We start from the raw sequence: 16,928 nt of genomic DNA on the forward strand, positions 1-16,928 counted from the left end.
AATAAAGACGTAAAATGCTTCAATTTGGTCATTGAGATCTCTGCAATAAAATCTCTAAGCCTGATGTCATAGCTCCAGCGACCATCTACTAGTCCTCAACTGATCTGCACTTTTTCATTCAAAGCTAAATTAAAGGGAACCAAGAACAAATCAGAACGAGGTGGATTCTCCATACAAAAATCTTCGTAGATGACAATGAGGCAGCCATTCTCCAACTTAAAGCGCAGTCCTGCAAAGAAGGCGGCTTCTGTTTCTAATAACCCCTCTTTGGAAAGGTGAAACGACTTCTCTCAAAGTTTTACAAAAGAACTCCTACTGAAGCTCTGAAGGTCCTTAACACTTACACACCAATCCACAATTAGCTAAGTACAAACCCAGATTTACACTTATTTAACCTCCTCCTTATGTAGTTAATCTTCTTAACCATGAAAAAAAAGGTAGAAGTCCAATAAGTTGGAAAGGAAGGCAAAACAGAGTTAACAAGAATGAGCCTACCTCCCAAAGATGAAACATTATGTTTTTACCCTGCAACATTTTTTAAAATTTTTGAATCAGGATCATCCAGTCCAACTTTCTTAGAGTAAAATGAACAGGAGTTTCAAGGTAACTGATTGGTGAGTCTTTTAGATAACAATACATCCACCTAGCACAAATAACACCCCAATATCGATCATCTTCCAAAGAAACTATAAGTCCTCAAAAATTATAATCAATTCAAACAATAACTCAAAGCTATGTATTGAAGAGGCCCTATCTTTGCAGAATGGCATAGTATCACCTGTGTTGCTTATTATAACACCAAATATCTGAGAAAGACCCCATCCCTCAATTAAATGCTCGTCCGAAGCTTTCCTTGTTATTCTGTTATCTGAGAGAGGCCTGTTTGACAGTAAACCCATCTACCTTGCTTCCCACTTAGTCAATCCACCTTTGCCATTTAAGACTAGGACCTCTTTGCCACTATCAGCTCAAAAAGAAGTTCCGATCTACCTGATCATCTGAAAATCAAGCTTGCAAAGCATCCTTCCTCCTTGCGCCTCTCACAAAGAAAACAACCAATAGCAGAAAGAAAGCAAAGAGGTGAAGCAATCTCTAAGGGCAGTGTATTCAAATATAACAATAACCATCAATCATTTCCATATTATTTGGATCATCTCTTTGAATCCTCATTTGCCAACATTTCTGTTTAGGACTACCTCTAGTTTAGAAAATAAAATATAGACAAAGATATATCAGATCATCGCAAAAAATCATTTCTGTATACTGTTATTTCAATGCAAAAGACTCTAGAATACTGCAATTAGTCTCTAGGCTAAAACACACTACTTTCAAGTACGATGAGTCTCAGTTTCTTACATATGGAAATAGACAACAAAGTTCTAACTGTTGAGAGGTGGCAAAAGACATTAAATGAAAATGAAACAGTAAGAGGAAGCCAAAAATGTAAAAAAAAAAAAATAATAGTTAACTAATCGCTTTATGTTCTCGAAGTTTTCTTTGCACAACCTTCTCATTAGAGTGTACAAATAGTAGAAGTTGGATAAACCAAGTCATGAAGAGTTGCTCCATCCACACTTGGCAGAAAGTCTTGAAGAAGTGACGATTATATTATGATACAAAGATTTGGAGCAAACAACATAGGTTCACCATGGTGATTAGTTCTATGTGAGGAACGAATCCAAAAGTGTTCCCTTACAATTATGTCTACAAGTGCCTTTGTGTGTTCTGCGAAAGAGACGGAATGTTCAAGAAAAAGTGAGAGCGCAAACTTAATAAACCATGTAAAATGATTAAAACATCTTTATATGAACATGGTGGCAAAGGGAACATTTGATACACGAATAATTTATTAAGAACATGAAATTCATAGAGAATTATAGACATCATCATCGTTCAATTAGTGGCCATTAATAATTGAAGAAAAAATAGTTTCAAGAATGCTATAATCAATTGTGCATGAAGGTGAAGCCCAGTGTTCAGCTTAATAAGTTCAAGATCATACTCTGACTCACCCCAACAAAAATGCCAGTGTGGGATGGGTTAGTAATAGTTTTGATGATATCCCAACAATTAATGTCATATGATCCACCTGCTTCTGTACGCTACAATTAAATTCTGTTCCTCATAAAATGCCCTACTTTTTAGCTGGCACGTTATAAACATTTCTAACGCTATAGGACAATACAGCCAGTGCCATCATTGACAACATCATTGCTTATAGCATCTTATCACTTTCATATTTTCATTTCTAATAATAAGGATTATGTTAATTCACAATTACTTTAATTCCCACTAAATACCCAACGCGCAGTGAAATTGTCACAAACTATCATAAACTGAGAAGTCCATTCTGTGATAAGTGTTTCATTTCCAATTAATTTTGATAAAACTTATTTATTTTGTGATAAAAGCTTCCAACTGTCACAGAGACGTTATTGGTGGACGGTCAAGACAACGGTAAAGCCTGATTTAGCGGACAATTCCCACAATCAACATTGAGACCTCACCTTAGCTGCTTGCTAATTTTTCATACAATGTATCATTAAAACTCACAAATCATACAACCTGAAAAAATAAGTTTGTGGAGAACATATCTCACCTATTTTTCATAAAATCTTATATATTATAAAGAAATACTTTATACTGTTATCTATTTTAGAAAATCTCATGGATAATCAGATAATCTCTAAAAGCAGCTCAAACAAAACAATCTCTAAAAGTAGCTCCAATATTACCTGTCCATCTACTCCCTTTTAAGGGTCTGTCGGACATGGGCCTGAAGCCTATTATTACAGCTTACAGCACCACAGATCATAACTTGCTCCATCTAAATTACCGGGCAGTACAGGATGCAAAACAAAACCTAGCTCGATCACACAAGCAACCCAGCCCAAAAATTAAAAAACAAGGAATAGATGAGACCATTAATTCACATGGGATGGCATATATTCAACTGGAGAGAGTTTAATGCAGATAATTTCTTCTGATAACAATTTACCAAGAGTTTCATTCATGCGAGCGAGGCGAATTAATTAAAATAGGATTAAAAACGCAAACTAAGCTATCTTAAGCTAACTGCACTACAGATCATAACGCTCCATCCAAAGTTCCTTGTCATAAATATGACAATCCAAGCGACAGAAATCGGATATAAGAAAACATGAATCCATATCCAAATTTAAGAACTCATGCCTTGAACATGTTGGCGGCATATAACCAACAGCTGATAGCGTCCACTGAAACCAATTATCAAGTGAAGGAATCAGAGAGGGCAAAGCAAACTCACAGCTCTTTTTCAACTCCACTATTGCAATACTCTAACCTGCTTCCTGTTCTCAGAGATACAACGGTAGATTTACAGAAGAAAAGGCTTCATAAAAGAAAAGACAATTCAGAGCAAAGGGCAACCTAATCCAAACCCCAAAACTAAAATAAGGAATTAAAAACTTAAACTTGTCAGTACACTACTTAAAGCTATAAAAACCCATATTCCTAAACCTAGTCCAAATAAGAAACCAGTAACCCAACTCCAGGCATTGAGAAAAACTAGCAATCTTACCACAAACCAGTGGCTATGGAGGCTTTTTTATTGCCCAAGATCTCAAACCACCCCACCCCCCCCAAATGTAAATCCTCTGCAGCCTCGCAAATAGGGGTTCCAGACACCCAAGTATAATGACATTTATTTTCTGGGCTACAGCTGACGAAAGCGGGGCCGATCCACCTAACAACCATTGGCAACACCATTCGCAATAGCCTGCTTCTCTGTTGCTGGCTTGGCAATCTTCAAGGCATCACCAGCTGCTGCAGCCACACCATTTTCCTCGCATAACTTTCGTTCCCCAAGGCCACCCTGTGGCACATCCTTGTTCAAAATTGAAACCGAATCCAAAGGCTTCTGCAATCTGGGCATCCCATTTGCCCCATCCTTTTCTTTCTCCCCAGCAACAGCATCAGAAATTTTTCCATCCCAGGCCTGAAGCCAAAAATATAGAAGAATGAATAAACTGGAGACAGGTGGAATAAAAGAGCTTCTAAGTAGCGAAGTATATAAATCTACAAAGCTACAGAATGAGCAAAGTGAAAACATGGATAACAATCTCACTTAAAAACTGGCATGTTTCCCACGGTTCAATGGATACAGTTTGCAAACTGATGAAAATGGAGAAGGGGGAAAGGATCCATAGAAAATTTCAAACATAATGAACATTTTTCATAATTAAAAGCCCTGAACAGAACCATAGAAGAGTACAAGGTACCTGTTTATGAAGTTGTTGCTTTGCCTTTTTCTCTTGCATCACTTTCTGGCGGTTCTCATAGAACATAAAATCATCCAGAATGGATGTCCTACTGGCATGTTCCTTAAAAATCTTGAGCACTTGAAGACCCTGCTCCAGTTTTACCTGTAACACCAAAGCAAGAAACATTAGGCAAAAGCTTTTGATATACCCAACATACCCAAAAAAAAATCAGAAAGACACTCGCCTCCTGAGTGTCCCGACTGTTTGTCACTGGCTTATTATCATTGTTCTCTAATGTAATGTGCTTAAGAACACTGTTAGGTACATCCTTAACAATGTGCCACTTGACAGGGAAGCAGCCATTCCACTTATCTTGCTGCCAGTACTCGACAGTCTTGTTAAAATCAACTGGACCCACCATTTCCGCAACACCAACAAATTGCCCACTGGTGTTGACCTGAAATTTTGGAAAGCAGTCTTGATGAATAAATCAAGATAAAAGACAGCAAAACACTCCCTAAAGAATGACCATAATACTTACAGAGAAAAACAAAAAGACAGGGCATCCATCAGATTTCCCCTGAGCTTCCTGGTATCCAGCATCCAGCTTCTTGTTTCCGTTGGGGGTGCTGGCCCAGACATTGTATTTGATGCTCTTATGAATATCATCCTCACTGTATGATTTAATGATGAAGAACTTTGCATCACTGTATTTCTCAGGGAAATCAGCTCGGTTGTATTGTTCCTTATCCGGTATTACACTAGAATCCTCATTCCCAATTGAAGAGAGGTTCTGCCCCTTTACAGCAATTTTAACAGTAGGTCCGAATGTCTTTTGGTTTTTGAAGCGCCCTGCCCTAGGCCCTCTGTTCAGCTCGCTAAATCCATCTTGGTTCTCATTGCCATAACCATAATATCCATTGCCTCGGCCCCGAGGTTTGTACTTGCTATCCCACAGCCAATCCCCAGCGCCCATTTGACCTAGAATCATAACCATTTGATCCAAAACCAAGACCAGTTCTGAGTGCATTCTGGCCATACAGTTGGTTGTTTGGATAAATCCTACTCACGAAACCAGGAGCTGCTGGTCCGATCCCAGATGTTGGTCTGGGGGCATGAATACCCTGGAGATGATAAAGATTGATAATCAATAGGCCACAAGTGGGGGATACAATAACAATGCAATCACAACAAAAGTTTTGCAATCTCGAGTAGAATTTAAAATTTAGATCAACAATTGCAAGGTAAACTGAAAATGAATTTAAAACTTAGATCACCATCTTTCTGCCAAATATGATAGCTCTTGCTCTGTGGCAAACATTAGGATCAGCGACCCTCACCAGGAATACTTGGTGCATTGAAGTCAACCCAATGAGGTTAAATGGAATTGGCCACAGAGCAGTTGCTTGCTCAAGCAGGCAGCTTATAAACAGTACATAGCAAGCATACCATACGACATACCATGACTTGAGGAAGAGGACGGTGATTCTGATTTCTTGCTGCTGGAGTTGTCCCACCATGTGATACTGCAGACGAAATGGAGCTTGTTGTAGCTGGTCTGTGTTGCCCGTTAGAGAAAACAGGCCCATCAAACCATGGTACCGGAGATCGCATTCCATCAAAACTGAATCTTGGATCCTGGTAACCAGTAGAAGGAAGTCCACCTGGCAAAGATCCCCTACCATAAGATCCATTTGAAGTCTGTGACTGATTTTGGTGGCTTGGCCTCTGAGGTGCTGACCCACTATTTCCATTTGCATTCCCATTGGCAATTCCATTTGAGTTAGCCTTGGACGTATCCAAGGGAATGGATGGCTGATCAGAAGCAACAGAAGTAGAAACCTCGCTTTGAGAAGTAGGGGGTTGGTTTGGTGTATGCGGTGCGCCAGTAAGAGTTGGTGGCTGGAAAAATGGAGTTGGGTACTGATAATGCTGTGGACCATACAGTTGGCCATCATGCCCCATGGTAGGAACTGGGGAACCAGGAGACGGATATGCACCAAAAGGAGCATACCCATATCCATGGTGATACATGTCACCATAGACTCCCTGCCAAGAACCAAACAAGACATTGATCTAATCATTATCACAAAGATATAATAAGAACACCTTTTTACTCAGAAAAAAATTCTTGTATAGATAGTATCTTTGATCTACAAGAATATAGAGTTCCACAGACTTTTGAAAACCCTATATCTTTTTGCAGCTCAATAGTACATAATACAAAGCAACATGTAAAAAACCTGCTTCAGCCTCATTGAAAAGCATTTGTACAATCTACAGAAAGTCAAGTATAAACCATATGATCCCAGAAGTTCAGGCTCTGATAATCATTCACATCTAAATCTCAGGTTTAGTTATCTCGAATAGCCTAATTCAATTATATCATCCTATAGAAAGACAACTTATTTTATCAATATTACATCTGAGTTTAAAAATTTAAAAAAAAATTAATGCCTCAGTGAGTTAACTTACAGGAGGCATCTCCACTCCATCATGGTTTACATATCTAGGGTAGTCATCCCCCCACTCATTGACAGAACCATCATAACCTGAAAAAACAAAACTAAAATATGGCATCCAGTAATAAAAAAATACAAAGGCACTCAAAGTTAACATGTGCAACAAACATGTTAAACCAGAAAATATGTTAATACAACAGTTAAACAACTAAGGGGAGGAAAAAAGCTTAATTGGCCACCTCATTTAACAACAAAAATTTCAAACTAATCCACTGAAGTCTCGCAACAAACAATGAAATTTGATGACCAGAGAAAGCCCATAAATCTTGGGGCTCTGCAAGCGTTTCATTACCTCCATAGTAATAAGGGTATCCGCTTGGTAGATAACACATGCTTGGATCCATAAAGTCTGGAAGTATAGGTGTCAACGACCGCTCTGATGGGATCGGAACGTTTGGCACTTCTCCACCATTTGCAGACCCAAATTGTACCGCAGACGGCTATTAACCAAATTCAGGAGAAAAAAAAAGAAAAAAGAAATTAACACCAACCTATCTATAAATACAAAATCCAAAAGAAATTAACACGAATCTATCTCTCAAATACAAAACCGCGCAACCAAATAAAAGATGAAAAGATGAAGGCTGTGATCTCCAAGAGAAATGGACGGAAAAAATAATACCTTCTTGGTAGCCTCCACAGCATCATGATTCTTGGCCTGAGAATCCAACGACAACTTCTGCAACAAATCTGCAGCTTCTGTTCCGAAAGAATTAAGGAGAAAAAACAAACTAAAAAAAACGATGATGGATATATCATAAAAAATCCAATTTTTTGACGAACGTCAAAATACAGATATTACAATCAAAACATTATAGGACCACATCACATAACAAATAAAAAGAAGCATACAAAGAATCTTGATAAAATAATATAGAAGACAGAAGATAGAGGACCGTAAAATCTCATTTAATTTCTGTGACCAATTTAATCATCAAATACAACTTTTTTTTTTTTACAAAGCCCATCGATTGAGTTTAATCAAAAGAAACCTTTTTGCAAGGATAGATAACCAAAACAGACCAACATAAGCATCAAATCAGCAGGAAAACACAAACCCCCGAAGAAAATAATCTAAATCACATATACAGCAAAACAAAAGAAGGCGATATTAAAGAAACAGAAATCAGAAGTCCAAAATCTCATCGGAATCATGTCGTAAACCCTATATAGGAAAGGGCAAATCCAAGTCACATAGAGAACGGTAATCCAAAAGATTAAAACGTTCATTAACGATCATGGATCTATAATAAACCCTAACAAAACCCTCAAAGTCAACAGTTTATAAGAAAAAGAAGAAGGAAAAACACAGGTTTATCGCTTCAGAAAACCCAAACCAAGAGATCCAATAGAAAGAAACAGGGGAATCAAAACCAATACGAAAGAAATCCAAAAAAGCTAACCTAAACCAGCAGATTTCGATTGGAAAAGGAAAAGGAAGAAAAGGATACGGTCAGAAGCGGGAGCGACGGCAGCCATGGATGGTTCTGATGGGATCTGAAGCCCAAACCCTAAAAGAGAAAAAGGGGTGGGTGGGGAGAGTGATAAAGGAAAACCCTAGGAGAGAGAAGGTAGGAGGAAGAGAGCCGCCAGGGGAGGAACCCAAACGAAGAGGGTTTGGCGAATCGAAAAGCGGTGCTTCAAATAGCACCACGGCTCCGCCTCCACAACCGGATATATTATTTTATTACCTTTTATATCGAGCAGAAACCCTAATCCTCCTGGGACTCTTCTCTACCCTTCCATAGGCCCATGGGCCCTCTTGTTGCGCTTATAGTATTTGGGCTTGACTTGACTTTGATGGGCTCCCTTTTGGGCCCTCTCTCCTCCACCATGGCCTTCCCGGTTAGTCGAGAGTTAGCCAATTAGGCTTTTGACTGGCAATCGAGGTTTTCTTATTGGACTAGGATTAGGACCGCAAGAGCTCAGGATTAGGATCTAGGGCATAGGTTGTGTCTGACATGGGACCATTTGAGATCCGATGCAACATGAGCCATTGGATCATGCTTTGAGATGCATGTTAATAAGTGTGATGCATATGGACATTAGATCAACTACCAACTGCAACACTATCATGAATCACAAAGCTTGATTCAACAGCCCAAATTGCACGGTTCGATGAGTGTTAACTTTCACAAATTTTGTTTAGGCTTATATTTTATATTATTTGAGTAGAATCATTATGTTAGCCTCTCATCAAAATTGTAAATGTACTTTTACCAACTCTTATCTGTTGACATCTTTATTGACTGGATAAGAGTCCTGTGTTGGGCCATCCTCATGCTTTTATGGGTTTTAGGATTGCTTTCATCATATAGCTTCTTGACTCATTAATATCTATAAATACAAATGTTTGCATAACTTTCTAAAGATATTCAAAAAATAAGAGTTTGATGAATAAATTGACATGAAAGCGACTACTCTAAAGATATAACAATATCTTACCAACCATAAACTTGTTTTTTGTGCCAAGGATAGAATTTGGGCAGCTCAAGCCTACATGACTTTTCTTTCCCTAATGGTTCCTTTGAATAAAGCTAAGGTTATGGTTAAAATATGCATTGCTTTAATACACTTCTCCCCCCTTGGATATTGCTCATTTCCGCTTTATTCAGGATTATGTTTAGGGCTTAAATAGATACAATATGATTTATGTTTTATGGTTCTACAACTAAGTTTCTTCACTAGTGTTCCATTGTAACATTATTAGTGGAAGACCTATTTTAGCAAAATTCGAAAATAGCATCATCATAAATGAGAATATTCAACCCTTTTATTTATAGGCATCTATTTCTATATCAAGTTATCTTTTGATTCTGAACTAACACACTTATTGACATTATGACTTCTAAGTTATGACTAACATGCAACGACTTAAACCCACTTTATTTAACAAGCAAATACATACTCTTCCTTTGACTTGTCTCATAATGGCCCACACATAAGTAGACGTGTAGGAATTGGGAGATTTTGAAGTGGCATATTTATCATTAACAAGAGGATATAAGAGTAAAATTGTCATTTCTTAAAATTTATGCCTAAAAATGTTTAGTGGTGAGGAATATCTTGAACAACATTTGATAAATTGCAATTCTTATGGAGGTTTATATGGATATATATGCCTGTCAAATTAATCTTATCATATAGATTACTAGTTTGCCTTGATCACCACTTGCTTGGGAATATTGACATTCAATCACATTAAATTTGACTTATATCATTTCAACCATACTTCTTTAAAGTAAACCATTTTGAAATCCCAAAAAAGTTGTGCTTGAATTGAGATCCCCGGTACAAACATTTAAAGATTCTACCAAAAATCTATTTATTGCCTCCATATTGAATTTAAACTAAAATCAAGGTTAAAATAGTTCATTTGATGACCTTGGGCAAAGGAATATACTTCGGATTGGATTTTAGATCTAAATTAAGCTCATTAATGGTTAGGCTTGTGACTGATCATAGCTTAGATAAGGGCTTAGATCATGATTGTGCTTATGATAAAATCAAGTTTGACTAAAGCTATCACTTTCATTAAAAGACTGAAAGAAAAGAACAAAGTTGTCGATCAATCATACAATTTAATAGGTTAAGCACAAAAATCAAGGATTGAATTTTTTTTTGTATTATTTTTCTTCCATCTATCTACCTTACAAAAATAAAATATGACTGATCACCTGGTTCCTTGAGTTGAAACAACTTACAATTTTTTTCCAACCAGAGGCATCAACAAAAAGTGTCAACTATCACACCTTTCACTCGATTTACCATTACCTTCCAAGAATCCTATGGAGAAACAAGGTCAGGTGGTGAATGAGATTAAGTTGTTATATGAGATTAATACTAGATTTCATGTTTGTAATTTAGTTTAAAGTTTAATAGTGATTTGTATTAGCATTACGATTGTTATTTTATATGTTTGGAATTTGGCTATGGTAAATTTTATTATATTTTAAAAACTTATAAGAATAAATCTTAGGGAAAATTACTTAAACATTTTCTTAACTTAGGTTTACCTTCATCTAGTATCACTCGAGTTTAAAAAGTTTTAAAGTAGACCTTCAAGTTAGTTGAGTAGTTCAATATGGTCCAATAATCTTCATTTACTTAGACTTATAGGATTCCATCATGTGACAGTCACATGAGACTCGTAGAACTCACATACTCTTTATGATGAGTGGTTTAGGAATAGGTGGAATGGAGAGGATGGATGAGGAGGGATCGAGAGGAGAGATAAGGATGATAGCATGATTTAGAGAGGAGGAGGAGGAGGTTGTGTTGGAAGAAGAGGAGGTGGTAGGAGTAGATAGGGCTATGGACCAAGTTAAATAAAGAGGAGGAATGAAGACACAGCAGGATTTACCATATGTTTAGTTGGGGTCTTCAGAAGAAGGATGGATGGGATTGGAAGAATCGATGGCCCCCATCCACCGTTTGGTTCAAAAAATCTTAAGAATAATGGATGAAAAAGAGAGATTGCCTATCCATCTTGCCCATCAATTTGCATTTTCCCAAATTTGAAGAATACAAGGAAGGATGGATGAAGCATGTGAGGGATTGGTTTCTACATTGATAAAATTAACTCTCATTAATTTGTTGACAAAATCCTAATACTTTTTTACTTTTTTACTAGAAAAGAGATCTACACTCTACCTTTTATTTACTCCAATGGCCACCCCTCTTCTTCTTAATGCCACTAGCGCATCACTGCCTCAACCCACCACCATCCATCATCGTCTCTCTTCTCCTCTACTCTACCTCATCAACTCAGCCACCATCTCTCTTCTCCTCGATGCCACCAACTTACCAGCCCACCATCATCCCTCTTCACATCAACGCCAACCACCGCTACCCTTACCAACCTTCACCTCCATCTAAAAATTACCATTTAGTCTGGATAAAATTATTCACCCATCTTATTTTTTTTCTATTCTTCTGAACAATCGCTCCATGCATCCTAGCGTTGCGATAGGCACCAAAGTATTGGATGGTAGATAAATAGGAATAGAGCTCAGGACTGACCGAACTAGCATGACCCTGTGCATCATAGATAGGGCGGGGACCATCCCTCCAATCTACGCCTGATGCTCAGCTCCATGGACATGCTCTCCCTTCTGCATAGCCGTCAACCAATGATCGAGACCCCGAGGTAATGCAAGGTCCCCTCCTACTCCCCAATCTCCAAGATGCTGAAGACCGAGGCCTTCATCCATGGCTCGATCTTTGAGCTAAAGTAGATAGCTGACTTGGCCAAATTCACCGGCTAGCTGATACCCTGCAATAGACCTCCAGAATTCTGCAGATGGCCAAGGTTGAACGCCTCATCGTACGAGCCAGCAGCAGACAATCATCAGCGAATAGTAGGTGCAATATCTGGGTCAGACCCACCGCCAGTCCATATGCCTTCATCTCCTGCATCGCCGATGCATGCCGGAGGGCTCTAGATACGGAATCTGCACAAATAATGAACAACAGTGGTAATAAGGGGCAGCCCTATCTCAGCCCCACCGAAGACTCGAAAAACTGCGATAGAGATCCATTAATCAATAAAGCAAAGGACGGGGTTAGAATACATCCCCGATCCATCTGATCCACAGTGGGTGAAAGTTGAATCACTCCAGGCAGCGAGTCACAAAGTCTCACCTCATCCTGTCGTATGCTCACTCTTCTATATTGAGTTTGATGCCCATCAAACTCCTACGCCCCGACGCCCTCTGAAGGTCAGATATAAACTCATGAGCAATGAGGACGTTGTCGGAGATGGATTGCCCCCGACGAAAGCCTCCTGCTCACAACATATCAGTCTAGATAAGGTGCCTTTCATCCTCTGAACTAGGATCTTTGTCACCACCTTATACAAAGTGGTGTGCAGACTGATCGGTCGGTAGTGGCTCAACTCCAGCGGATTCTGTCTCTTTAGAATCAAGGTGATAAAGGTCCACTTCCACTCATCGAGCATCGTCGCTGACGAGAAGAACTGCTGGACAGCCGTCATCACCTCCTGTCTGATGATTGACCAGTACCTCCAAAAGAAAACTAGAGAAAAACCATCCGGACCCAGGGCCTTATCCTCGCCTAGGGACCAGAGGGCTTCCTAAACCTTCGCATCTGACACTGAACTGACCAGTGTTGCATTCTCGTCCCCCGATATCCTCAGCTCAGGGTCCGGCCCACAGCCTTCGCCCGCAGCACCACCTAACTCGAAAGAATTACTCTAGGGTCCACCTAACTCGGAAGAACTACTCTAGGGTCCGACTGACAGTCTCCGGATCCTCTGTCGCCTATCCACTATTGTCCCTAACCCTGCTAAGCCGATTTCGCTGCTTCCGGATGATAGTAAACTGATGAAAGAATCTTGTATTCTAGCCATCCTCTCTAATCCATTGAACTCTGAACTTCTGCCTCCAGAACACCTCATGCTGCCTGAGAAAGAAATGATGCTTGGCCAATAGCCCTCTGAGCTCTCCTTGGTCTTCATCTGAGAGACTTCCCCCACAATCCTCTAAGGACTGGAGCCTGATGATGGAGGCTTCAGTTTTTCTCCCCTCCTGAAAATGTTCCCCACCTCCTCCATGTTCCATCTGAGCAGTCGATGCCTAGTTAACTCTAATTCGTGGGTAACTCTGTACATCATGTCCCCCCGAACTGGTGTCCTCAATGCCTACCTCACCACGTCCCACGATCGTGGATAGGATAGCCATATCTTTTCAAAACGATAAGGACTATGAATCGGAAAAACATGTGAGGTACTCACTAAGACGGGGCAATAATCTGAACCTATCTTGGGCAAGTGGCAAACCCAGAAGTTCGAAAACCATTGGATCCAACTGGTCGAAGCAAAGGCTCTATCAATCCTCTTTCAAACATGCGCCTGTCTTAGCCTATTGTTGCACTAGGTGAACCTCGGGCCCATGAAACCGCGGACAAGATGAAGTCCTGAAACTCTCTAACCTCGATCTTGTTAGTGAAGACCTCACCCCCCTGCTTCTCCTTTGGGTTGTCGATGCAATTGAAGGCCTGAAGGCCCTCGCCATCAACACGGCATGCCCTAGCTAGATAAGAATGGATGCCTCTTCCCACAAAGTTCTTCTCTCCCTATAGTTCGTACTGGCATAGACCGCCAACAAGACCCAAGTGGGGCTACTCCCCTCTGAAATCACCATGACCATCTGCTAGCTACACTTGTGAAAAATGTCGAGGTTGCATCCCCCCAACCGCCATAACACAATGATGCCCTGGGAGAGGCCCTATGACTCCACCACATAGCTTCCCCAATTCCTCGAGATAGACTACCTAACCCGTTGCAGACTGGCTCCCGACAACCGAGTCTCAAACAACACACAAATTTTGGGGTCATGCAAACTCACCAACATACGGAAAGCCGACCTAATGGATAATTTTTCGACTCTCCGATAGTTCCACAAGAGGATCTTCATTTCAAGGGTTGGGGGCTATCGGGCCGAGCCGCACCCTCCGGATCCTGCTTCCCCCCTCCTCCCCAGTGGCCACTACCTCCACCTGGCCGGTCCTCCATTGCGCACCTCAACTGCTGAACGATGGCCTCATGCATCGGCCCATGCGAAGGCCCAGCGACGCCTAAGCCCAGCCTGTCCAAGCAGCCCTTCTAGGAAGCTTCCCTGAAGCCAGTTGTCCCGGCCCCAAGTCGAGCCAGAGCCAGCTCCCTTCCTATCTGTCCCCACCCTCTCGGAGCCCGACGTCTCCCCCGCCGGTGCGTCGTCCGAGCTGCTCTCCACCCATGTCGAGGGCTCCTTCACGGCACTCTCCCAGTGTACCTGTCACGACCCCCGCCCTGTTCCCGGCGGGCCACCGCGACGGTCCTAGGGTGCGGGTAGGCATAAGGCCACCAGCCACCAGCCACCACGTAGAACCCTACTACCTATCAATCATCAATAAATTCTAAAAAATTTTGGCATGATACATGCACAAAATGATCACCTTTCCTATGGTGACTGTCAGGATTATCTCATTACATACAACAACACTACCTGTCAGAGCAGCAATCACATAATCTGTCACATAATGAACCTGGACAATATATATCAATACATCATCACAGGCATATAACTCATCTGTATAAAAATCTGGTTCCATTCCATCCATGGTCAAACCCATATCCACAACAGGATCTATGACTGTAACTATACACTATATACAATAGAAGGTTTATAATACACCAAAAGGGTATAAACCTCTATCTACATTATACTATACTATGGAGCGGCACAGCTAGCAGGCAACCACTAATCCTGCTTCTCTCTATACAATACTTGCCCTGCAATCAAAAATATCAAACTGGGGAGTGAGTATATGAATACTCAGTGAGTGGAGTAGAGAGTACTATGCATATGAGACAGAATATAATCATGGCTCGAGATGAAATCTCAAGATCAATAACAAGATGAACATGAACTCAACATAGAGCATATGGAGTAAATCATCAATATCACCACAATCACAATCAACTCATCTGGAGCACATATGAAATAATCAAGTAATCATATATGCTACTCATGAATATGCTCGACAGATCATAATGCTGGAACATACAAATCGGGTGGCAATATGCTGAAACATTGATATATAGCTATCGAAAGGTGGGTCTACGCCTCAGGCGAACCACAACAACTTCCTACTGCCATATGCATGCATAGAATATGACACCACACCAATATGTAAATCAAGATATCAATATGCGAAGTCATCACTAGATAGCTGTCGGGAGGTGGATCTTACACCCCAGGCGAACCACAACAACTCCCTACTGTCACATGCATATGCAGGATAAGACACCACACTGATCATGTAAATGCTGGCCAGTATCCAGAACAGAAATCCATAGAAACATCTCACATCTATATACTAAACGGCACCTCGCGGAAATTCTACATCTGCGGAAAGCCATACTGCACCTCGCGGGGTCTTACTATGCCCGGCGGCAAGCAGAATATAAGTCGTAGGACCGGCCGATCCTACGCCTAGGGTCGTATCCCCCCTAGGAAGGAACTGGGCTCCGTCCATCCAGAAGGCTACTATGTGCACACAGGCCGATGTCTAACCCCATCGACTATAGGTGTCCTGTAGATACTGCCAAGCCATGCATAAATGCCATAATGCACCCTCCCAATACTCTACTAAAAAGGAGTATAATCAAGACTACCACTCACTCGACCACGATCCAATCATAAACTAACATCAGGGTTAGGAGTGAGGAATCATGGGAGTACAATGCAACTCAATATACCATGAGAAGGGTTCTACAAGTCTTTGAAATAGAAGAAATGAAATCAATTTACAAAAGAAGTCATTTCACAATTCGGAACCAATTTAATTACTCATCTACCCCTCATAATTCCTCTCAATATTCCCTCAAATGCATGTACAGAATAATCAAACATGAAGAACAAAATATAGAGGAATCTACCACAACAATTAATCAATAAACTCAGGTGGAATCAAGTCACACTTGGCAACATTCATGAAAATGAATAAGGAATGTGCTCATGGTGCAAAGTACAAACTTCCACTCACCTGCCAATCCGACACAGCCCTGATACGCCTCCAAAAATCTACAGCAGGTAGTGGAGAACTTCTTCCTCTTGTTCCCTAGCTTCTTGCCTAATTGTGACATGCATTTACAATACAGTTAGTCTTGTATCAAGGGCCATAATCTACGTGCCAATTATAATATAGGGAACTTTAATTGATTCAACTCCTCCGTTTCCTAAATCTTTTCTTTTCTTTCTCTTTTTCTTTTTCTATTAATTAACTCATCATTTATGTGTACTAGGAATTCCCTTGCATGAGTACAAGGTCCCCCTTAGCTTAATCTAGGCTTAATACCCTATTATGGCATGAAATTCCTTATTTTCCCACCCGGATAAACAGTAACCTGGACCGATAGCTGGTTACTTCATCCCGGATTTGATCCACTTTTCAAACTCTAAATTTTATAAAAATTTTACCTAACGTTCTACACTCATAGGAAATTCCAGAATGGTAACAAGCATCACCATCGGAGACCGATTGACCCTCAAAATAATTAACCGAAGTTGGGACTTCGACACAGTTTTTCCGTAGTGCCGGAAAAACTTGTCGAAATCCAGTTCTTCCTCTTTTAACCACCCAACCCTTATCCAACCTCTCT

The 16,928-nt window shown here is 40.4% G+C and overlaps 1 protein-coding gene across 1 annotated transcript; it reads right to left on the reverse strand.

Annotated features, from left to right (window-relative positions):
• Window positions 1–3,151: 3,151 nt before the first annotated feature.
• On the reverse strand, window positions 3,152–8,415 carry LOC103723642 (YTH domain-containing protein ECT4-like). The gene is given in 10 exon segments (XM_008814614.4): window positions 3,152–3,976; window positions 4,260–4,403; window positions 4,486–4,698; window positions 4,783–5,193; window positions 5,195–5,365; window positions 5,703–6,290; window positions 6,717–6,793; window positions 7,056–7,203; window positions 7,386–7,462; window positions 8,215–8,415. Coding segments are annotated over 10 exon segments (2,109 nt in total). The 5' UTR covers window positions 8,243–8,415; the 3' UTR covers window positions 3,152–3,724.
• Between the last annotated feature and the right edge of the window lie 8,513 nt (window positions 8,416–16,928).

This window comes from Phoenix dactylifera, unplaced genomic scaffold, assembly GCF_009389715.1.
Source record: "Phoenix dactylifera cultivar Barhee BC4 unplaced genomic scaffold, palm_55x_up_171113_PBpolish2nd_filt_p 001428F, whole genome shotgun sequence".
NCBI lineage: Eukaryota > Viridiplantae > Streptophyta > Magnoliopsida > Arecales > Arecaceae > Phoenix > Phoenix dactylifera.